We start from the raw sequence: 25234 nt of genomic DNA, 5'->3' as shown, positions 1-25234 counted from the left end.
GAAAATCTGTCACTCTGATAGTGAGTGATAGTCTGCCACTCTGATAGTGAGTGATAGTCTGTCATTCCGATAGTGAGTGATAGTCTGCCACTCTGATAGTGAGTGATAGTCTGTCACTCCGATAGTGAGTGATAGTCTGCCACTCTGATAGTGAGTGATAGTCTGTCACTCTGATAGTGAGTGATAGTCTGTCTCAACTGATAGTGAGTGATAGGCTGTCTCGCACTGACAGTGAGTGACAGTCTGTCTCACTCTGATAGTGAGTGATAGTCTGTCTCACTCTGATAGTGAGTGATAGTCTGTCTCACTCTGATAGTGAGTGATAGTCTGTCTCAACTGATAGTGAGTGATAGTCTGTCTCACACTGATAGTGAGGGAGAGTCTGTCTCACACTGATAGTGAGTGATAGTCTGTCTCACACTGATAGTGAGTGATAGTCTGTCTCACACTGATAGTGAGGGAGAGTCTGTCTCACACTGATAGTGAGTGATAGTCTGTCTCACACTGATAGTGAGTGATAGTCTGTCTCACACTGATAGTGAGTGATAGTCTGTCTCACACTGATAGTGAGTGATAGTCTGTCTCACTCTGATAGTGAGTGATAGTCTGTCTCACTCTGATAGTGAGTGATAGTCTGTCTCACTCTGATAGTGAGTGATAGTCTGTCTCAACTGATAGTGAGTGATAGTCTGTCTCACACTGATAGTGAGGGAGAGTCTGTCTCACACTGATAGTGAGTGATAGCCTACCTCACTCTGATAGTGAGTGATAGTCTGTCTCACACTAATAGTGAGTGATAGTCTGTCTCACACTGATAGTGAGTGACAGTCTTTCACATTGATAGTGAGTGATAGCCTACCTCACTCTGATAGTGAGTGATAGTCTGTCTCACACTGACAGTGAGTGACAGTCTGTCACACTGATAGTGAGTGATAGTCTGTCTCACACTGACAGTGAGTGATAGTCTGTCTCACACTGACAGTGAGTGATAGTCTGTCACATTGATAGTGAGTGATAGCCTACCTCACTCTGATAGTGAGTGATAGTCTGTCTCACACTAATAGTGAGTGATTGTCTGTCTCATTCAGCACCTTCATAGAATGGAACCTCAGGAGCTCCCTTCCCCCGATTTCCTCCAGCACCCCGTCCTCCCCCGCACCCACCCGCTCCATGTCCCCCACCAGACCCTCTTCCCCCGCACTCCCCCCACTCCATGTCCTCCAGCACGCCCTCTTCCCCTGCGCCCCCCTCCGCTCCATGTCCCCCACCACACCCCCACCCAGAATACCAACCTCACCCCCATTGTGTCTGAGTAACTCACAGCTTCACCACATTGGCCCTTTCCTCAAATATCTGGTGGACCATGGAGGATGTCATAACTGTACCCAATCCTCTTACAGTCTGATTGTCGCATGGTGTCAGTTGCAGGCAGCGATTACTGGTCAGGACAGGGCCCCATGGTGGACAGCAGACAGAGTGAGGTCAGCAACATTGGATGGATTGAGTCCTAACGGACTGTCTCCTCGTGTTTGAGCACATGGCAGTGAGAGGGGGAGGGAAGCAATGGTGGGTAAACACAGCTGAGATGCGGATCTACCATGATCTGATTGCATGGTGCGATAGGCTCAAAAGGCCGAAACCCCTCCTCCCAAGTGTCTGGAGGAGGTAGGGTAGGAGGTAGGGGAAAGACCTAATCTTCCCTCGACACCGGGGAGGTGCCAGAGGACCGGGGAGTGGCAAATGTGCCACCATTATTGACGGAAGGACATGAAGACAATCCAGTAACGGCAGGCCGGTCGGTTTAGCACAGTAGGTGGGTAAGGTCTAGGAATTAATAATCATAGAAATTGGGGAGGTTTGAGTTAATTAAGGAGAGCCAGCGTGGATCATTGACCAATAAAATTGAGTTTTTTGATGAAGTAACAGGTTGTTGAAGGGAAGGTGGTGGATGTTGTCCGTATTGATTTGAAGAAAGCATTTAACAAGGTGCCGACATTGGTTACTACTTTGGGATTCATGGAATAGGGGGGGGCGGGTCAGGGGCCAAATTGAATTTTTAAATTGGCCACAGGATAGTTGTGGGAAATGCTTACTTCTCAGACAGGACAGTTTGATGTCCCCGAGGGTTAGCGCCAGGGATTTGCTTTTACTGCTGTATCTAAATGATTTGGACCTCACGGCACAGAGTAAAATTGTCGATAATTCCAAACCTGGAGGGGCGGCAAACAATGAGGATGATACGACTCGGGCGGCACGGTAGCACAGTGGTTAGCACTGTTGCTTCACAGCTCCAGGGTCCCAGGCTCGATTGGTCACTGTTCTGTGCGGAGTCTGCACGTCCTCCCCGTGTCGACGTGAGTTTCCTCCGGGTGCTCCGGTTTCCTCCCACAGTCCAAAGATGTGGATTAGGGTTCGGTGGATTGGCCGTGAAAAATTGCCCTTAGTGCCCAAAATAGGTTAGTTGGGGTTACGGGGTTAGGGTGGATGTGTGGGCTTGGGTAGGATGCAGCAAGGGCCGGTGCAGACTCGATGGGCCGAATGGCCTCCTTCTGCACTGCAAATTCTATGATTATCTATGACTCATTATGCTGAACCTTAATAAACATGGTTAGGGCCCAACGAGTCCCGTTACAGAGTATCCGGTTCACTTGAGGAAGGTTGCGAGATTCTTGAGAGGGTGCAGAGGGAGATTTACCAGAATGGTTCCAGGGATCAGGGGGCGGGGGGGGGGGGGGGGGGGGGGTTAGTTCCAGGGTTCGGTTGGGGAAGCTGGAGTCATTCCCCTCGGAGTAAAGGAGATGGAGGGGAGGTTTGAGGGAGGTGTGCAAGGTGATGGCGGGTTCAGATGAGGTGGACAAGAAAAACTCCGCATTGGCTGGTGGCACAAGGACTCAGGGACACAGACTGAAAACGTGGGGGAAGAGTTGGCGGGGCAGCTTGAGGAAGCACAGTTTTACACTGCGAGTAATGATGATTTAGAACTTGCAGCCCACCAGCGCGCAAACAATCAATGATTGAAACGGGACAGTGGAGGAGCACTTTCTGGTTGACGGGCATCGAGTGGGGGGAGGGTCTGCTCAGTCAGGTAACTGAGTCAGTTAACTATCCTTGAAGGGAAGGTGAGCCCTCGCTCGCCTCGCCAGACCCCCTCCTGAGGAGGCTGTCGCCTTCCTCCACCACCGACACATTCTTACATTCACTCACTTACCGAACATCCACACATCGCTCAACGAGGTGAAGCGCCTGAAGTTGATGGATTCTGGGGCCATCCACTTAATCGGCATCCTGGTCACTGACGCTGCGGAATCAATGACGAGACAGGAGGATGAAAGGATTCACTTACACACAGGGCGCGATCTAACGGCTGCGGAATGCTGAAATTGAAATGTGACGCGGCCGATAAGTGTGGTGCGATCACCGCGGCTCGCGAGAGCGAACGGGATCTTGTGATCTGGATCCCACCCTCAATGGGCAGGGCCTGAACTTGCATATTTCAGGGTGCAGTTAGGCACATGTCTCGGCCAGAGCAAGCCAACCCCTGGGGTCTGACGCCATCGCCGGCGAGACCCCAGATGGGGGCCGTTCAGTACAGATCTCAACAAAATGGAGACCAGGCACTGGGGGATCTCCCAGGCGGTGAAAGGCCCCGGGTGGTCGGCGTCTGGGTAAGGTGGCCACCTGGCACTGCTGATGCCACCCAGGCACCTTGGCAATGCCAACCAGTGCCAGCGTGGCACTGCCCAGAGTGGAGCTCCTCAGTGCAGGAAAGGGAGGTGAGTGGGGCCTCAGCAAGGCCTTCCCACTGTCCACAACGGCACTGGTTTTGGTCAGTAAATCACAGCCTCAGTCTCTCCCACAGCATTAACCACAGAAATAAATAACTACCATATTGACATTCTTCACAGATGTTTGTCAATATTAAGATGGCGTGTGTCAGGAGAGATGGAGAATATATTTCTCTTGACAGTAGACCACACTGTCCCCATGAAACACTAACCGGACAGGTACAGCACGGGGTTAGATACAGAGTAAAGCTCCCTCTACACTGTCCCCATCAAACACTCCCAGGACAGGTACAGCACGGGGTTAGATACAGAGTAAATATCCCACTAGACTGTCCCCATCAAACACTCCCAGGACAGGTACAGCACGGGGTTAGATAGAGAGTAAAGCTCCCTCCACACTCTTCCCATCAAACACTCCCAGGACAGGTACAGCACGGGGTTAGATACAGAGTAAAGCTCCCTCCACACTCTCCCCACCAAACACTCCCAGGACAGGTACAGCACGGGGTTAGATAGAGAGTAAAGCTCCCTCCACACTCTCCCCACCAAACACTCCCAGGACAGGTACAGCACGGGGTTAGATACAGAGTAAAGCTCCCTCTACACTGTCCCCACCAAACACTCCCAGGACAGGTACAGAACGGGGTTAGATACAGAGTAAAGCTGCCTCTACACTGTCCCCATCAAACACTCCCAGGACAGGTACAGCACGGGGTTAGATACAGAGTAAAGCTCCCTCTACACTGTCCCCACCAAACACTCCCAGGACAGGTACAGCACGGGGTTAGATACAGAGTAAAGCTCCCTCTACACTGTCCCCATCAAACACTCCCAGGACAGGTACAGCACGGGGTTAGATACAGAGGAAAGCTCCCTCTACACTGTCCCCATCAAACACTCCCAGGACAGGTACAGCACGGGGTTAGATACAGAGTAAAGCTCCCTCTACACTGTCCCCATCAAACACTCCCAGGACAGGTACAGCACGGGATTAGATACAGAGTAAAGCTCCCGCAACATTGTCGCCATCAAACAATCCAAGGACAGGTACAGCACGGAGTTAGATACAGAGTAAAGCTCCCTCCAGACTGTCCCCACCAAACACTCACAGGACAGGTACAGCACGGGGTTAGATACAGAGTAAAGCTCCCTCGAAACTGTCCCCATCAAACACTCCCAGGACAGGTACAGCACGGGGTTAGATACAGAGTAAAGCTCCCTCGACACTGTCCCCATCAAACACTCCCAGCACAGGTACAGCACGGGGTTAGATACAGAGTAAAGCTCCCTCTACACTGTCCCCATCAGACAAACCCAGGACAGGTACAGCACGGGGTTAGATACAGAGTAAAGCTCCCTCGACACTGTCCCCATCAAACACTCCCAGCACAGGTACAGCACGGGGTTAGATACAGAGTAAAGCTCCCTCTACACTGTCCCCATCAGACAAACCAAGGACAGGTACAGCACGGGGTTAGATACAGAGTAAAGCTCCCTCTACACTGTCCCCATCAAACACTCCCAGGTCAGGTACAGCACGGGGTTAGATACAGAGTAAAGCTCCCTCGACACTTTCCCCATCAAACACTCCCAGGACAGCTACAGCACGGGGTTAGATACAGAGTAATGCTCCCTCCACACTGTCCCCACCAAACACTCCCAGGACAGGTACAGCACGGGGTTAGATACAGTGTAATGCTCCCTCCACACTTTCCCCACCAAACACTCCCAGGACAGGTACAGCACGGGGTTAGGTACAGAGTAATGCTCCCTCCACACTGTCCCCATCAAACACTCCCAGGACAGGTACAGCACGGGGTTAGATACAGAGTAATGCTCCCTCTACACTGTTCCCATCAAACACTCCCAGGACAGGTACAGCACGGGGTTAGATACAGAGTAAAGCTCCCTCTACACTGTCCCCATCAAACACTCCCAGGACAGGTACAGCACGGGGTTAGATACAGAGTAAAGCTCCCTCTACACTGTCCCCATCAAACACTCCCAGGACAGGTACAGCGCAGGGTTAGATACAGAGTAAAGCTCCCTCTACACTGTCCCCATCAAACACTCCCAGGACAGGTACAGCGCAGGGTTAGATACAGAGTAAAGCTCCCTCCACACTGTCCCCATCAAACACTCCCAGGACAGGTACAGCACGGGGTTAGATACAGAGTAAAGCTCCCTCGAAACTGTCCCCATCAAACACTCCCAGGACAGGTACAGCACGGGGTTAGATACAGAGTAAAGCTCCCTCGACACTGTCCCCATCAAACACTCCCAGCACAGGTACAGCACGGGGTTAGATACAGAGTAAAGCTCCCTCTACACTGTCCCCATCAGACAAACCCAGGACAGGTACAGCACGGGGTTAGATACAGTGTAAAGCTCCCTCTACACTGTCCCCATCAAACACTCCCAGGTCAGGTACAGCACGGGGTTAGATACAGAGTAAAGCTCCCTCGACACTTTCCCCATCAAACACTCCCAGGACAGCTACAGCACGGGGTTAGATACAGAGTAATGCTCCCTCCACACTGTCCCCACCAAACACTCCCAGGACAGGTACAGCACGGGGTTAGATACAGTGTAATGCTCCCTCCACACTTTCCCCACCAAACACTCCCAGGACAGGTACAGCACGGGGTTAGGTACAGAGTAATGCTCCCTCCACACTGTCCCCATCAAACACTCCCAGGACAGGTACAGCACGGGGTTAGATACAGAGTAATGCTCCCTCTACACTGTTCCCATCAAACACTCCCAGGACAGGTACAGCACGGGGTTAGATACAGAGTAAAGCTCCCTCTACACTGTCCCCATCAAACACTCCCAGGACAGGTACAGCACAGGGTTAGATACAGAGTAAAGCTCCCTCTACACTGTCCCCACCAAACACTCCCAGGACAGGTACAGCACGGGGTTAGATACAGAGTAAAGCTCCCTCTACACTGTCCCCACCAAACACTCCCAGGACAGGTACAGCACGGGGTTAGATACAGAGTAAAGCTCCCTCGACACTGTCCCCATCAAACACTCCCAGGACAGGTACAGCACAGGGTTAGATACAGAGTAAAGCTCCCTTGACACTGTCCCCATCAAACACTCCCAGGACAGCTACAGCACGGGGTTAGATACAGAGTAATGCTCCCTCCACACTGTCCCTATCAAACACTCCCAGGACAGGTACAGTACGGGGTGAGATACAGAGTAAAGCTCCCTCTACACTGTCCCCATTAAACACTCCCAGGACAGGTACAGCATGGGGTTAGATACAGACTAAAGCTCCCACTACACTGTATTCATCAAACACTCCCAGGACAGGTACAGCACGGGGTTAGATACAGAGTAAAGCTCCCTCTACACTGTCCCCACCAAACACTCCCAGGACAGCTACAGCACGGGGTTAGATACAGAGTAAAGTTCCCTCCACACTGTCCCAACCAAACACTCCCAGGACAGGTACAGCACGGGGTTAGATACAGAGTAATGCTCCCTCCACACTGTCCGCATCAAACACTCCCAGGACAGGTACAGTACGGGGTGAGATACAGAGTAAAGCTCCCTCTACACTGTCCCCATTAAACACTCCCAGGACAGGTACAGCATGGGGCTAGATACAGACTAAAGCTCCCACTACACTGTACTCATCAAACACTCCCAGGACAGGTACAGAACGGGGTTAGATACAGAATAAAGCTTTCGCTACAGTGTTCCCATCAAACACTCCCAGGGCAGGTACAGCGCGGGGTTAGATACAGAGTAAAGCTCCCTCCACACTCTCCCCACCAAACACTCCCAGGACAGGTACAGCACGGGGTTAGATACAGAGTAAAGCTCCCTCTACACTGTTCCCATCAAACACTCCCAGGACAGGTACAGCACAGGGTTAGATACAGAGTAAAGCTCCCTGTACACTGTCCCCACCAAACACTCCCAGGACAGGTACAGCACGGGGTTAGATACAGAGTAAAGCTCCCTCTACACTGTCCCCACCAAACACTCCCAGGACAGGTACAGCACGGGGTTAGATACAGAGTAAAGCTCCCTCGAAACTGTCCCCATCAAACACTCCCAGGACAGGTACAGCACGGGGTTAGATACAGAGTAAAGCTCCCTCGACACTGTCCCCATCAAACACTCCCAGCACAGGTACAGCACGGGGTTAGATACAGAGTAAAGCTCCCTCTACACTGTCCCCATCAGACAAACCCAGGACAGGTACAGCACGGGGTTAGATACAGAGTAAAGCTCCCTCGACACTGTCCCCATCAAACACTCCCAGCACAGGTACAGCACGGGGTTAGATACAGAGTAAAGCTCCCTCTACACTGTCCCCATCAGACAAACCCAGGACAGGTACAGCACGGGGTTAGATACAGAGTAAAGCTCCCTCTACACTGTCCCCATCAAACACTCCCAGGTCAGGTACAGCACGGGGTTAGATACAGAGTAAAGCTCCCTCGACACTTTCCCCATCAAACACTCCCAGGACAGCTACAGCACGGGGTTAGATACAGAGTAATGCTCCCTCCACACTGTCCCCACCAAACACTCCCAGGACAGGTACAGCACGGGGTTAGATACAGAGTAATGCTCCCTCCACACTTTCCCCACCAAACACTCCCAGGACAGGTACAGCACGGGGTTAGGTACAGAGTAATGCTCCCTCCACACTGTCCCCATCAAACACTCCCAGGACAGGTACAGCACGGGGTTAGATACAGAGTAATGCTCCCTCTACACTGTTCCCATCAAACACTCCCAGGACAGGTACAGCACGGGGTTAGATACAGAGTAAAGCTCCCTCTACACTGTCCCCATCAAACACTCCCAGGACAGGTACAGCACAGGTTTAGATACAGAGTAAAGCTCCCTCTACACTGTCCCCACCAAACACTCCCAGGACAGGTACAGCACGGGGTTAGATACAGAGTAAAGCTCCCTCTACACTGTCCCCACCAAACACTCCCAGGACAGGTACAGCACGGGGTTAGATACAGAGTAAAGCTCCCTCGACACTGTCCCCATCAAACACTCCCAGGACAGGTACAGCACAGGGTTAGATACAGAGTAAAGCTCCCTTGACACTGTCCCCATCAAACACTCCCAGGACAGCTACAGCACGGGGTTAGATACAGAGTAAAGTTCCCTCCACACTGTCCCCACCAAACACTCCCAGGACAGGTACAGTACGGGGTTAGATACAGAGTAATGCTCCCTCCACACTGTCCCTATCAAACACTCCCAGGACAGGTACAGTACGGGGTGAGATACAGAGTAAAGCTCCCTCTACACTGTCCCCATTAAACACTCCCAGGACAGGTACAGCATGGGGTTAGATACAGACTAAAGCTCCCACTACACTGTATTCATCAAACACTCCCAGGACAGGTACAGAACGGGGTTAGATACAGAATAAAGCTTTCGCTACAGTGTTCCCATCAAACACTCCCAGGGCAGGTACAGCGCGGGGTTAGATACAGAGTAAAGCTCCCTCCACACTCTCCCCACCAAACACTCGCAGGACAGGTACAGCACGGGGTTAGATACAGAGTAAAGCTCCCTCTACACTGTTCCCATCAAACACTCCCAGGACAGGTACAGCACAGGGTTAGATACAGAGTAAAGCTCCCTGTACACTGTCCCCACCAAACACTCCCAGGACAGGTACAGCACGGGGTTAGATACAGAGTAAAGCTCCCTCTACACTGTCCCCACCAAACACTCCCAGGACAGGTACAGCACGGGGTTAGATACAGAGTAAAGCTCCCTCGACACTGTCCCCATCAAACACTCCCAGGACAGGTACAGCACAGGGTTAGATACAGAGTAAAGCTCCCTCGACACTGTCCCCATCAAACACTCCCAGGACAGCTACAGCACGGGGTTAGATACAGAGTAAAGCTCCCTCCACACTGTCCCCACCAAACACTCCCAGGACAGGTACAGCACGGGGTTAGATACAGAGTAAAGCTCCCTCTACACTGTCCCCATTAAACACTCCCAGGACAGGTACAGCATGGGGTTAGATACAGACTAAAGCTCCCACTACACTGTACTCATCAAACACTCCCAAGGACAGGTACAGCACGGGGTTAGACAGAATAAAGCTTTCGCTACACTGTTCCCATCAAACACTCCCAGGACAGGTACAGAGCGGGGTTAGATACAGAGTAAAGCTCCCTCCACACTCTCCCCACCAAACACTCCCAGGACAGGTACAGCACGGGGTTAGATACAGAGTAAAGCTCCCTGTACACTGTCTCCATCAAACACTCCCAGGACAGGTACAGCACGGGGTTAGATACAGAGTAAAGCTGCTCTACACTGTCCCCATCAAACACTCCCAGGACAGGTACAGCACGGGGTTAGATACAGAGTAAAGCTCCCTCTACACTGTTCCCATCAAACACTCCCAGGACAGGTACAGCACGGGGTTAGATACAGAATAAAGCTCCCTCTACACTGTTCCCATCAAACACTCCCAGGACAGGTACAGCACAGGGTTAGATACAGAGTAAAGCTCCCTCTACACTGTCCCCATCAAACACTCCCAAGACAGGTACAGCACAAGGTTAGATACAGAGTAAAGCTCCCTCTACACTGTCCCCATCAAACACTCCCAGGACAGGTACAGCACGGGGTTAGATACAGAATAAAGCTCCCTCTACACTGTCCCCATCAAACACTCCCAGGACAGGTACAGCACGGGGTTAGATACAGAGTAAAGCTCCCTCTACACTGTCCCCATCAAACACTCCCAGGACAGGTACAGCACGGGGTTAGATACAGAGTAAAGCTCCCTCTACACTGTCCCCATCAAACACTCCCAGGACAGGTACAGCACGGGGTTAGATACAGAGTAAAGCTCCCTCTACACTGTCCCCATCAAACACTCCCAGGACAGGTACAGCGCAGGGTTAGATACAGAGTAAAGCTCCCTCTACACTGTCCCCATCAAACACTCCCAGGACAGGTACAGCGCAGGGTTAGATACAGAGTAAAGCTCCCTCCACACTGTCCCCATCAAACACTCCCAGGACAGGTACAGCACGGGGTGAGATACAGAGCAAAGCTCCCTCTACACTGTCCCCATCAAACACTCCCTAGACAGGTACAGCACGGGGTGAGATACAGAGTAAAGCTCCCTCTACACTGTCCCCATCAAACACTCCCAGGACAGGTACAGCACGGGGTTGGATACAGAGTAAAGCTCCCTCTACCCTGTCCCCATCAATCACTCCCAGGACAGGTACAGCACGGGGTTAGATACAGAGTAAAGCTCCCTCTACACTGTCCCCATCAAACACTCCCAGGACAGGTACAGCAACGGGTTAGATACAGAGTAAAGCTCCCTCTACCCTGTCCCTATCAAACACTCGCAGGACAGGTACAGCAATGGGTTATATACTGAGTAAAGCGCACACTACACTGTCCCCATCAAACACTCCCAGCACAGGTACAGCACGGGGTTAGATACAGAGTAAAGCTCCCTCTACACCGTCCCCATCAAACACTCCCAGGACAAGCACAGCACGGGGTTAGATACAGAGTGAAGCTCCCTCTACACTGTCCCCATCAAACACTCCCAGGACAGGTACATCACAGGGTTAGTTACAGAGTAAAGCTCCCTCTACACTGTCCCCACCAAACACTCCCAGGACAGGTACAGCACGGGGTTAGATACAGACTAAAGCTCCCTCTACACTGTCCCCATCGAACACTACCAGGACAGGTACAGCACGGGGTTAGATACAGAGTAAAGCTGCCTCTACATTGCCGCCATCAAACACTCCCAGGACAGGTACAGCACGGGGTTAGATACAGAGTGAAGCTCCCTCTACACTGTCCCCATCAAACACTCCCAGGACTGGTCCAGCAACGGGTTAGATACAGAGTAAAGCTACCTCTACACTGTCCCCATCAAACACTCCCAAGACAGGTACAGCACGGGCTGAGATACAGAGTAAATCTCCCTCTACACTGTCCCCATCAAACACTCCCAGGACAGGTACAGCACGGGGTCAGATACAGAGTAAAGCTCCCTCTACACTGTCCCCATCAATCACTCCCAGGACAGGTACAGCACGGGGTTAGATACAGAGTAAAGCTCCCTCCACACTGTGCCCACCAAACACTCCCAGGACAGGTACAGTGCGGGGTTAGATACAGAGTAAAGCTCCCTCTACACTGTCCCCATCAAACACTCCCAGCACAGGTACAGCACGGGGTTAGGTACAGAGTAAAGCTTCCTCTACACTGTCCCCATCAAACACTCCCAGGACAGTTACAGCACAGGGTTAGATACAGAGTAAAGCTCCCTCTACACTGTCGCCATCAAACACTCCCAGGGCAGGTACAGCACGGGGTTAGATACAGAGTGAAGCTCCGTCTATACTGTCCCCATCAAACACACCCAGGACAGGTACAGCAACGGGTTAGATACAGAGTAAAGCTCCCTCTACACTGTCCCCATCAAACACTCCCAAGACAGGTACAGCACGGGGTGAGATACAGAGTAAAGCTCCCTCAACCCTGTCCCCATCAATCACTCCCAGGACAGGTATAGCAACGGTTTGGATACAGAGTAAAGCTCCCTCTACCCTGTCCCCATTAAACACTCCCAGGACAGGTACAGCAATGGGTTATATGCTGAGTAAAGCTCCCTCTACACTGTCCCCATCAAACACTCCCAGCACAGGTACAGCACAGGGTTAGATACAGAGTAAAGCTCCCTCTACACTGTCCCCATCAAACACTCCCAGGACTGGTACAGCACGGGGTTAGATTCAGAGTGAACCTCCCTCTACACTGTCCCCATCAAACACTCCCAGGACAGGTACAGCAACTGGTTAGATACAGAGTAAAGCTCCCTCTACACTGTCCCTATCAAACACTCCCAGGACAGGTACAGCACGGGGTTAGATACAGAGTGAAGCTCCCTCCACACAGTCCCCATCAAACACTTCCAGGACATGTACTGCACGAGGTTAGATACAGAGTAAAGCTCCCTCTACACTGTCCCCATCAAACACTCCCAGGACAGGTACAGCACAGGGTTAGATACAGAGTAAAGCACCCTCTACACTGTCCCAATCAAACACTCCCAGGACAGGTACAGCACAGGTTTGGATACAGAGTAAAGCTCCCTCTACACTGTCCCCATCAAACACTCCCAACACAGGTACAGCACGGGGTGAGTTACAGAGTAAAGCTCCCTCTACACTGTCCCCATCAAACACTCCCAACACAGGTACAGCACGGGGTCAGATACAGAGTAAAGCTCCCTCTACACTGTCCCCATCAAACACTCCCAGGACAGGTACAGCACTGGGTTAGATACAGAGTAAAGCTCCCTCTGCACTGTCCCCATCAAACACTCCCAGGACAGGTACAGCACGGGGTCAGATACAGAGTAAAGCTCCCTCTACACTGTCCCCATCAAACACTCCCAGGACAGGTACAGCACGGGGTTAGATACAGAGTGAAGCTCCCTCTACACTGTCCCCATCAAACACTCCCAGGACAGGTACAGCACAGGGTTAGTTACAGAGTAAAGCTCCCTCTACACTGTCCCCACCAAACACTCCCAGGACAGGTACAGCACGGGGTTAGATACAGACTAAAGCTCCCTCTACACTGTCCCCATCAAACACTCCCAGGACAGGTACAGCACGGGGTTAGATACAGAGTAAAGCTCCCTCTACATTGCCGCCATCAAACACTCCCAGGACAGGTACAGCACGGGGTTAGATACAGAGTGAAGCTCCCTCTACACTGTCCCCATCAAACACTCCCAGGACAGGTACAGCAACGGGTTAGATACAGAGTAAAGCTCCCTCTACACTGTCCCCATCAAACACTCCCAAGACAGGTACAGCATGGGCTGAGATACAGAGTAAATCTCCCTCTACACTGTCCCCATCAAACACTCCCAGGACAGGTACAGCACGGGGTCAGATACAGAGTAAAGCTCCCTCTACACTGTCCCCATCAATCACTCCCAGGACAGGTACAGCACGGGGTTAGATACAGAGTAAAGCTCCCTCCACACTGCGCCCACCAAACACTCCCAGGACAGGTACAGTGCGGGGTTAGATACAGAGTAAAGCTCCCTCTACACTGTCCCCATCAAACACTCCCAGCACAGGTACAGCACGGGGTTAGGTACAGAGTAAAGCTTCCTCTACACTGTCCCCATCAAACACTCACAGGACAGTTCCAGCACAGGGTTAGATACAGAGTAAAGCTCCCTCTACACTGTCGCCATCAAACACTCCCAGGGCAGGTACAGCACGGGGTTAGATACAGAGTGAAGCTCCGTCTATACTGTCCCCATCAAACACTCCCAGGACAGGTACAGCAACGGGTAAGATACAGAGTAAAGCTCCCTCTACACTGTCCCCATCAAACACTCCCAAGACAGGTACAGCACGGGGTGAGATACAGAGTAAAGCTCCCTCGATACTGTCCCCATCAAACACTCCCAGGACAGGTACAGCACGGGGTTAGATATAGAGTAAAGCTCCCTCAACCCTGTCCCCATCAATCACTCCCAGGACAGGTATAGCAACGGTTTGGATACAGAGTAAAGCTCCCTCTACCCTGTCCCCATTAAACACTCCCAGGACAGGTACAGCAATGGGTTATATACTGAGTAAAGCTCCCTCTACACTGTCCCCATCAAACACTCCCAGCACAGGTACAGCACAGGGTTAGATACAGAGTAAAGCTCCCTCTACACTGTCCCCATCAAACACTCCCAGGACTGGTACAGCACGGGGTTAGATACAGAGTGAACCTCCCTCTACACTGTCCCCATCAAACACTCCCAGGACAGGTACAGCAACGGGTTAGATACAGAGTAAAGCTCCCTCTACACTGTCCCTATCAAACACTCCCAGGACAGGTACAGCACGAGGTTAGATACAGAGTGAAGCTCCCTCCACACAGTCCCCATCAAACACTTCCAGGACAGGAACTGCACGAGGTTAGATACAGAGTAAAGCTCCCTCTACACTGTCCCCATCAAACACTCCCAGGACAGGTACAGCACAGGGTTAGATACAGAGTAAAGCACCCTCTACACTGTCCCAATCAAACACTCCCAGGACAGGTACAGCACAGGTTTGGATACAGAGTAAAGCTCCCTCTACACTGTCCCCATCAAACACTCCCAACACAGGTACAGCACGGGGTGAGTTACAGAGTAAAGATCCCTCTACACTGTCCCCATCAAACACTCCCAAGACAGGTACAGCACGGGGTCAGATACAGAGTAAATCTCCCTCTACACTGTCCCCATCAAACACTCCCAGGACAGGTACAGCACTGGGTTAGATACAGAGTAAAGCTCCCTCTGCACTGTCCCCATCAAACACTCCCAGGACAGGTACAGCACGGGGTCAGATACAGAGTAAAGCTCCCTCTACACTGTCCCCATCAAACACTCCCAGGACAGGTACAGCACGGGGTTAGATACAGAGTAAAGCTCCCTCTACACTGTCCCCATCAAACACTCCCAGGACAGGTACAGCACGGGGTTAGATACAAAGTAAAGCTCCCTCTACACTGTCCCCATCAAACACTCCCAGGACAGGTACAGCACGGGGTTAGATACAGAATAAAGCTCCCTCTACACTGTTCCCATCAAACACTCCCAGGACAGGTACAGCACAGGGTTAGATACAGAGTAAAGCTCCCTCTACACTGTCCCCATCAAACACTCCCAGGACAGGTACAGCACGGGGTTAGATACAGAGTAAAGCTCCCTCTACACTGTCCCCATCAAACACTCCCAGGACAGGTACAGCACAGGGTTAGATACAGAATAAAGCTCCCTCTACACTGTCCCCATCAAACACTCCCAGGACAGGTACAGCACTGGGTTAGATACAGAGTAAAGCTCCCTCTACACTGTCCCCATCAAACACTCCCAGGACAGGTACAGCGCAGGGTTAGATACAGAGTAAAGCTCCCTCTACACTGTCCCCATCAAACACTCCCAGGACAGGTACAGCACGGGGTCAGATACAGAGTAAAGCTCCCTCTACACTGTCCCCATCAATCACTCCCAGGACAGGTACAGCACGGGGTTAGATACAGAGTAAAGCTCCCTCCACACTGTGCCCACCAAACACTCCCCGGTCAGGTACAGTGCGGGGTTAGATACAGAGTAAAGCTCCCTCTACACTGTCCCCATCAAACACTCCCAGCACAGGTACAGCACGGGGTTAGGTACAGAGTAAAGCTTCCTCTACACTGTCCCCATCAAACACTCCCAGGACAGTTACAGCACAGGGTTAGATACAGAGTAAAGCTCCCTCTGCACTGTCCCCATCAAACACTACCAGGACAGGTACAGCAACGTGTTAGATACAGAGTAAAGCTCCCTCTACACTGTCCCCATCAAACACTCCCTAGACAGGTACAGCACGGGGTGAGATACAGAGTAAAGCTCCCTCTACACTGTCCCCATCAAACACTCCCAGGACAGGTACAGCACGGGGTTGGATACAGAGTAAAGCTCCCTCTACCCTGTCCCCATCAATCACTCCCAGGACAGGTACAGCAACGGGTTAGATACAGAGTAAAGCTCCCTCTACCCTGTCCCTATCAAACACTCGCAGGACAGGTACAGCAATGGGTTATATACTGAGTAAAGCGCACACTACACTGTCCCCATCAAACACTCCCAGCACAGGTACAGCACGGGGTTAGATACAAAGTAAAGCTCCCTCTACACCGTCCCCATCAAACACTCCCAGGACAAGTACAGCACGGGGTTAGATACAGAGTGAAGCTCCCTCTACACTGTCCCCATCAAACACTCCCAGGACAGGTACAGCACAGGGTTAGTTACAGAGTAAAGCTCCCTCTACACTGTCCCCATCAAACACTCCCAGGACAGGTACAGCACGGGGTTAGATACAGAGTAAAGCTCCCTCTACATTGCCGCCATCAAACACTCCCAGGACAGGTACAGCACGGGGTTAGATACAGAGTGAAGCTCCCTCTACACTGTCCCCATCAAACACTCCCAGGACAGGTACAGCAACGGGTTAGATACAGAGTAAAGCTCCCTCTACACTGTCCCCATCAAACACTCCCAAGACAGGTACAGCACGGGCTGAGATACAGAGTAAATCTCCCTCTACACTGTCCCCATCAATCACTCCCAGGACAGGTACAGCACGGGGTCAGATACAGAGTAAAGCTCCCTCTACACTGTCCCCATCAATCACTCCCAGGACAGGCACAGCACGGGGTTAGATACAGAGTAAAGCTCCCTCTACACCGTCCCCATCAAACACTCCCAGGACAAGTACAGCACGGGGTTAGATACAGAGTGAAGCTCCCTCTACACTGTCCCCATCAAACACTCCCAGGACAGGTACAGCACAGGGTTAGTTACAGAGTAAAGCTTCCTCTACACTGTCCCCACCAAACACTCCCAGGACAGGTACAGCACGGGGTTAGATACAGACTAAAGCTCCCTCTACACTGTCCCCATCAAACACTCCCAGGACAGGTACAGCACGGGGTTAGATACAGAGTAAAGCTCCCTCTACATTGCCGCCATCAAACACTCCCAGGACAGGTACAGCACGGGGTTAGATACAGAGTGAAGCTCCCTCTACACTGTCCCCATCAAACACTCCCAGGACAGGTACAGCAACGGGTAAGATACAGAGTAAAGCTCCCTCTACACTGTCCCCATCAAACACTCCCAAGACAGGTACAGCACGGGCTGAGATACAGAGTAAATATCCCTCTACACTGTCCCCATCAAACACTCCCAGGACAGGTACAGCACGGGGTCAGATACAGAGTAAAGCTCCCTCTACACTGTCCCCATCAATCACTCCCAGGACAGGTACAGCACGGGGTTAGATACAGAGTAAAGCTCCCTCTACACTGTCCCCATCAAACACTCCCAGGACAGTTACAGCACAGGGTTAGATACAGAGTAAAGCTCCCTCTGCACTGTCCCCATCAAACACTCCCAGGACAGGTACAGCAACGTGTTAGATACAGAGTAAAGCTCCCTCTACACTGTCCCCATCAAACACTCCCTAGACAGGTACAGCACGGGGTGAGATACAGAGTAAAGCTCCCTCTACACTGTCCCCATCAAACACTCCCAGGACAGGTACAGCACGGGGTTGGATACAGAGTAAAGCTCCCTCTACCCTGTCCCCATCAATCACTCCCAGGACAGGTACAGCAACGGGTTAGATACAGAGTAAAGCTCCCTCTGCACTGTCCCCATCAATCACTCCCAGGACAGGTACAGCAACGGGTTAGATACAGAGTAAAGCTCCCTCTGCACTGTCCCCATCAATCACTCCCAGGACAGGTACAGCAACGGGTTAGATACAGAGTAAAGCTCCCTCTACACCGTCCCCATCAAACACTCCCAGGACAAGTACAGCACGGGGTTAGATACAGAGTGAAGCTCCCTCTACACTGTCCCCATCAAACACTCCCAGGACAGGTACAGCACAGGGTTAGTTACAGAGTAAAGCTCCCTCTACACTCTCCCCACCAAACACTCCCAGGACAGGTACAGCACGGGGTTAGATACAGACTAAAGCTCCCTCTACACTGTCCCCATCAAACACTCCCAGGACAGGTACAGCACGGGGTTAGATACAGAGTAAAGCTCGCTCTACATTGCCGCCATCAAACACTCCCAGGACAGGTACAGCACGGGGTTAGATACAGAGTGAAGCTCCCTCTACACTGTCCCCATCAAACACTCCCAGGACAGGTACAGCAACGGGTTAGATACAGAGTAAAGCTCCCTCTACACTGTCCCCATCAAACACTCCCAAGACAGGTACAGCAAGGGCTGAGATACAGAGTAAATCTCCCTCTACACTGTCCCATCAAACACTCCCAGGACAGGTACAGCACGGGGTCAGATACAGAGTAAAGCTCCCTCTACACTGTCCCCATCAATCACTCCCAGGACAGGTGCAGCACGGGGTTAGATACAGAGTAAAGCTCCCTCCACACTGTGCCCACCAAACACTCCCAGGACAGGTACAGTGCGGGGTTAGATACAGAGTAAAGCTCCCTCTACACTGTCCCCATCAAACACTCCCAGCACAGGTACAGCACGGGGTTAGATACAGAGTAAAGCTTCCTCTACACTGTCCCCATCAAACACTCCCAGGACAGTTACAGCACAGGGTTAGATACAGAGTAAAGCTCCCTCTACACTGTCGCCATCAAACACTCCCAGGGCAGGTACAGCACGGGGTTAGATACAGAGTGAAGCTCTCTCTATACTGTCCCCATCAAACACTCCCAGGACAGGTACAGCAACGGGTTAGATACAGAGTAAAGCTCCCTCTACACTGTCCCCATCAAACACTCCCAAGACAGGTACAGCACGGGGTGAGATACAGAGTAAAGCTCCCTCGATACTGTCCCCATCAAACACTCCCAGGACAGGTACAGCACGGGGTTAGATATAGAGTAAAGCTCCCTCAACCCTGCCCCCATCAATCACTCCCAGGACAGGTATAGCAACGGTTTGGATACAGAGTAAAGCTCCCTCTACCCTGTCCCCATTAAACACTCCCAGGACAGGTACAGCAATGGGTTATATACTGAGTAAAGCTCCCTCTACACTGTCCCCATCAAACACTCCCAGCACAGGTACAGCACAGGGTTAGATACAGAGTAAAGCTCCCTCTACACTGTCCCCATCAAACACTCCCAGGACAGGTACAGCACGGGGTTAGATACAGAGTGAATCTCCCTCTACACTGTCCCCATCAAACACTCCCAGGACAGGTACAGCAACGGGTTAGATACAGAGTAAAGCTCCCTCTACACTGTCCCTATCAAACACTCCCAGGACAGGTACAGCACGGGGTTAGATACAGAGTGAAGCTCCCTCCACACAGTCCCCATCAAACACTTCCAGGACAGGTACTGCACGAGGTTAGATACAGAGTAAAGCTCCCTCTACACTGTCCCCATCAAACACTCCCAGGACAGGTACAGCACAGGGTTAGATACAGAGTAAAGCACCCTCTACACTGTCCCAATCAAACACTCCCAGGACAGGTACAGCACAGGTTTGGATACAGAGTAAAGCTCCCTCTACACTGTCCCCATCAAACACTCCCAACACAGGTACAGCACGGGGTGAGTTACAGAGTAAAGCTCCCTCTACACTGTCCCCATCAAACACTCCCAACACAGGTACAGCACGGGGTCAGATACAGAGTAAAGCTCCCTCTACACTGTCCCCATCAAACACTCCCAGGACAGGTACAGCACTGGGTTAGATACAGAGTAAAGCTCCCTCTACACTGTCCCCATCAAACACTCCCAGGACAGGTACAGCACGGGGTCAGATACAGAGTAAAGCTCCCTCTACACTGTCCCCATCAAACACTCCCAGGACAGGTACAGCACGGGGTTAGATACAGAGTAAAGCTCCCTCTACACTGTCCCCATCAAACACTCCCAGGACAGGTACAGCATGGGGTTAGATACAAAGTAAAGCTCCCTCTACACTGTCCCCATCAAACACTCCCAGGACAGGTACAGTACGGGGTTAGATACAGAATAAAGCTCCCTCCACACTGTCCCCACCAAACACTCCCAGGACAGGTACAGCACGGGGTTAGATACAGAGTAAAGCTCCCTTTACACTGTCCCCATCAAACACTCCCAGGACAGGTACAGCACGGGGTTAGATACAGAGTAAAGCTCCCTTTACACTGTCCCGATCAAACACTCCAAGGACAGGTACAGCACGGGGTTAGATACAGAGTGAAGCTCCCTCTCCACTGTCCCCATCAAACACTCCCAGGACAGGTACAGCACGGGGTTAGATACAGAGTAAAGCTCCCTCTACACTGTCCCCATCAAACACTCCCAGGACAGGTACAGCAACGGCTTAGATACAGAGTAAAGCTCCCTCTACCCTGTCCCCATCAATCACTCCCAGGACAGGTACAGCAACGGGCTAGATACAGAGTAAAGCTCCCTCTACCCTGTCCCCATCAAACACTCCCAGGACAGGTACATCACGGGGCTAGATACAGAGTAAAGCTCCCTCTACCCATCCCCATCAAACACTCCCAGGACAGGTCCAGCAATGGGTTAGATACAGAGTAAAGCTCCCTCTACCCTGTCCCCATCAAACACTCCCAGGACAGGTACAGCAATGGGTTATATACTGAGTAAAGCTCCCTCTACACTGTCCCCATCAAACACTCCCAGCACAGGTACAGCACAGGGTTAGATACAGAGTAAAGCTCCCTCTACACCGTCCCCATCAACCACTCCCAGAACAGGTACAGCACGGGTTAAGATACAGAGTGAAGCTCCCTCTACACTGTCCCCATTAAACACTCCCAGGAAAGTGTAGCGCACAAAGACTCCATGAGACGAATAGAGTGAAGTCGGTGAGGCTTTATTAAGCGTGTCTGTTCCCCCGCAGCCCGATAGTAAACTGGCCTGCAGGGGAAGACTCCGGCTTCTTATACTCCGCCTTCAGGGCAGAGCATGAGGTCAACGGCCAACCAGGACCCGGGATCTGTCAGCCAATGACATTAGGGCTTCCAGTCCCACATGACCCCCAATACATACTACCACATTCACCCCTTGTCAAAAATGAACCCGGCGGGGTGATGCTTCGTATGGTGGTAAGGGTTTACAGGGCTGGTCCTGGGAGGATAAAACATTCACATGGCAATACAGTATTGGACAATTTCGTCCTGTTGCAACTATTTACAGAGAGTATAGGAAGAAAAGCAAAATGTTCTTGTGAACAGTCCATATTTGTGTTACATCGACGCCACGAGTCGGTCGGGCGGTCTGGTCGTCCGTGTCGATCGCCTCGGCCCCGGCGGTGGTGGTGGTGCTTGTACCAGTGTTGTCGCCTCCAGGAGCCGCACGGTTTCAGCTGTCGGTGCAAAAGAGAGGGGGACTGATCCTCCTGGGAAGGGGGTGGTCGTGGGGTGCGGCGGTGGCAGGAGGGGGGGGGTTGGGTTGCTGGTGTCGGGGGGGTGTGCGTGTTGCCGGCGGGCGCCAGATCCCGCAGGGAGACTGTGTCCTGTCGGCCGTCGGGGTACTCCACGTAGGCGTACTGGGGGTTTGCGTGGAGGAGGTGAACCCTTTCGACCAACGGGTCCGCCTTATGTGCCCGCACATGCTTTCGGAGCAGGATGGGTCCTGGGGCCGCCAGCCAGGTCGGCAGCGACGTTCCAGAGGAGGACCTCCTAGGGAAGACAAGGAGACGCTCGTGAGGCGTCTGATTAGTGCTCGTACATAATAACGACCGGATGGAATGGAGAGCGTCCGGGAGGACCTCCTGCCACCGTGAAACTGGGAGATCCCTGGACCGTAGGGCCAGTAGGACGGCCTTCCAGGCCGTGCCGTTCTCCCTTTCTACTTGCCCGTTCCCCCGGGGGTTGTAGCTGGTCGTCCTGCTTGAGGCTATGCCCTTGCTGAGCAGGAACTGGCGCAGCTCGTCACTCATGAAAGAGGACCCCCTGTCGCTGTGGACGTATGCGGGGTAACCGAACAGTGTGAAGATGCTGTTCAGGGCTTTAATGACTGTGGCCGCGGTCATATCAGAGCAGGGAATGGCAAAAGGGAAGCGGGAATATTCGTCCACTACATTAAGAAACTATGCGTTGCGGTCGGTGGAGGGGAGGGGCCCTTTGAAATCGAGACTGAGGCGTTCAAAGGGGCGGGAAGCCTTAATCAGGTGCGCTCCATCTGGCCTGAAAAAATGCGGCTTGCATTCCGCGCAGATGTGGCAGTCCCTTGTAACTGTACGGACCTCCTCTAAAGAGTATGGGAGATTGCGGGACTTGATGAAGTGGTAAAACCGAGTGACCCCCGGGTGGCAGAGGTCCTCGTGGAGGGTTTGGAGGCGGTTAATTTGTGCGTTGGCACATGTGCCGCGGGATAGTGCATCGGACGGCTCGTTCAGCTTTCCGGGAAGGTACAAGGTCTCATAGTTGAAGGTGGAGAGCTCGATCCTCCACCTTAAGATCTTGTCATTTTAAATTTTGCCCCGCTGTGCATTATCGAACATGAAAGCTACCGACCGTTGGTCAGTGAGGAGAGTGAATCTCCTGCCGGCCAGGTAATGCCTCCAATGTCGCACAGCTTCCACTATGGCTTGGGCTTCCTTTTCCACTGATGAGTGGCGGATTTCTGAGGCGTGGAGGGTTCGGGAGAAAAAGGCCACGGGTCTGCCCGCTTGGTTAAGGGTGGCCGCTAGAGCTACGTCGGATGCGTCGTTCTCGACCTGGAAGGGGAGGGACTCGTCGATGGCGCGCATCGTGGCCTTTGCGATATCCGCTTTGATGCGGCTGAAGGCCTGGCAAGGCTCTGTCGACAGAGGGAAGGTCGTGGTCTGTATTAGGGGGCGGGCCTTGTCTGCGTACTGGGGGACCCACTGGGCGTAGTACGAAAAGAACCCCAGGCAGCGTTTCAGTGCTTTTGGGCAGTGCGGGAGGGGAAATTCCATGAGTGCGCGCATACGTTCGGGGTCGGGGCCTATTATCCCATTGCGTACTATGTAGCCCAGAATGGCTAGCCGGTCGGTGCTAAAAACGCACTTGTCCTCGTTGTACGTGAGGTTCAAGGCTTTGGCGGTCTGGAGGAATTTCTGGAGGTTGGCGTCGTGGTCCTGCTGATCGTGGCCGCAGATGGTTACATTGTCGAGATACGGGAACGTGGCCCGCAACCCATGTTGATCAACCATTCGGTCCATCTCCCGTTGGAAGACCGAGACCCCGTTTGTGACGCCAAAAGGGACCCGTAGGAAATGGTATAATCGCCCGTCTGCCTCGAAGGCTGTGTACTTGCGGTCACTTGGGCGGATGGAGAGCTGATGGTAGGCGGACTTGAGGTCCACGGTGGAGAAGACTTTATATTGGGCAATCCGATTGACCATGTCGGATATGCGGGGGAGAGGGTACGCGTCTAGTTGTGTGTACCTGTTGATGGTCTGGCTGTAGTCAATGACCATCCTTTGTTTCTCCCCTGTCTTCACTACTACCACCTGCGCTCTCCAGGGACTATTGCTGGCCTGGATTATGCCCTCCTTTAGTAGCCGCTGGACTTCGGACCGAATGAAGGTCCGGTCCTGGGCGCTGTACCGTCTGCTCCTAGTGGCGACGGGTTTGCAATCCGGGGTGAGGTTCGCAAACAAGGACGGGGGTTGCACCTTGAGGGTTGCGAGGCCGCAGATAGTGAGTGGGGGTATGGGGCCGCCGAATTTGAACGTAAGGCTCTGTAGATTACATTGGAAATCTAATCCCAGCAAGGTGGGGGCACAGAGTTGGGGAAGGACGTTACGTTTTGTAGTTTTTGAACTCCCTCCCTTGCACCGTAAGGGTAACTATGCAGAATCCCTGGATCTGTACGGAGTGGGATCCTGCAGCTAGGCAAATCTTTTGTGCGCTGGGATAGGTGGTCAAGGAACAGCGGCTTACCGTGTCGGGGTGTATAAAGCTTTCCGTGCTCCCGGAGTCGACTAGGCATGGCGTCTCATGGCCGTTTATTAGGACAGTTGTCGTCGTCGTCTGGAGTGTCCGGGGCCGAGCCTGATCGAGCGTAATCGAAGCGAGCCGTGGTTGTAGTAGTGGAGTGGGATCCGTTGTTGCCGTCCAAGATGGCGTCGGGGATGAACAAAATGGCCGCCCCATACATCGCACGTGGCTGGGGGGGGTCACAAGATGGCGGCGGGGGTGGAAAAAATGGCCGCCCCCATGCGTCGTACAGGTCTGGGGCGGTCCAAGATGGCGTCGCCCCTCCTCCCCTCGTGGTGGTCGGGACCCAAAATGGCGGCGTCTGCGGGTCGCACATCGGCGCCCCTCCTCCCCTCGTGGTGGTCGGGACCCAAAATGGCGGCGTCTGCGGGTCGCACATGGTGTGCTGGGGGGGCTGGGGAGCGCTAGGACCGCGAGCGCTAGGACCGCGCGGAGCTCCCTCACCGGGGACAGCGGTGGTCGGGGCCCAAGTCGGCGGCGCCGGCGGGTCAGGCGTGGGGCCGCGAGCGCAAGGACCGCGCGGAGCTCCCTCACCGGGGACAGCGGTGGTCGGGGTCCAAGTAGGTGGCGCCGGCGGGTCAGGCGTGGGGCGCGGGACGGGGGTGAGGGTGGCGTTAGGGACGCGAAAAACTCCCTCCTCTCCGTGGAGAGTGTTGGCCGGGACCCAAAGCGGTAGCGCCGGCGGCGGGTCATACATGGGCTGCGGGGAGGGGGGTTGGGGAGCGTAGGCGGCGTGCAGGGCTCCCAGTTCTCCCGGGACCGCGGTGGTCGGGACCCAGAGCGGCTGCGCCTGCGGGTCGTACATGGCGTGCTGGGGGGGTTGGGGCGCATAGACTGCTTGCAGGGCTCCCTGTGCTCCCGGGACGGCGGCGACCTCGCGGGATCGGCACACAACCGCATAATGGC

The 25234-nt window shown here is 53.0% G+C and overlaps 1 protein-coding gene across 3 annotated transcripts in view; it reads right to left on the bottom strand.

The window, feature by feature from the left end:
- The window catches only part of ptk2ba (protein tyrosine kinase 2 beta, a), a 505509-nt gene that overhangs the window by 143834 nt on the left and 336441 nt on the right, over positions 1–25234 (bottom strand). For all 3 annotated transcript variants that reach the window (XM_072515254.1, XM_072515246.1, XM_072515261.1), the window contains exon 20: positions 3209–3298. In XM_072515254.1, coding sequence (XP_072371355.1) covers positions 3209–3298 — 90 coding nt within the window. The remainder of the gene's footprint in view (positions 1–3208; positions 3299–25234) is intronic.

Source organism: Scyliorhinus torazame, chromosome 1 (genome assembly GCF_047496885.1).
Source record: "Scyliorhinus torazame isolate Kashiwa2021f chromosome 1, sScyTor2.1, whole genome shotgun sequence".
NCBI classification, from domain to species: Eukaryota; Metazoa; Chordata; class Chondrichthyes; order Carcharhiniformes; family Scyliorhinidae; genus Scyliorhinus; species Scyliorhinus torazame.
The sequence above is the reverse complement of the archived record's forward strand: the minus strand, read 5'-3'. Positions and strand labels throughout refer to the sequence as shown.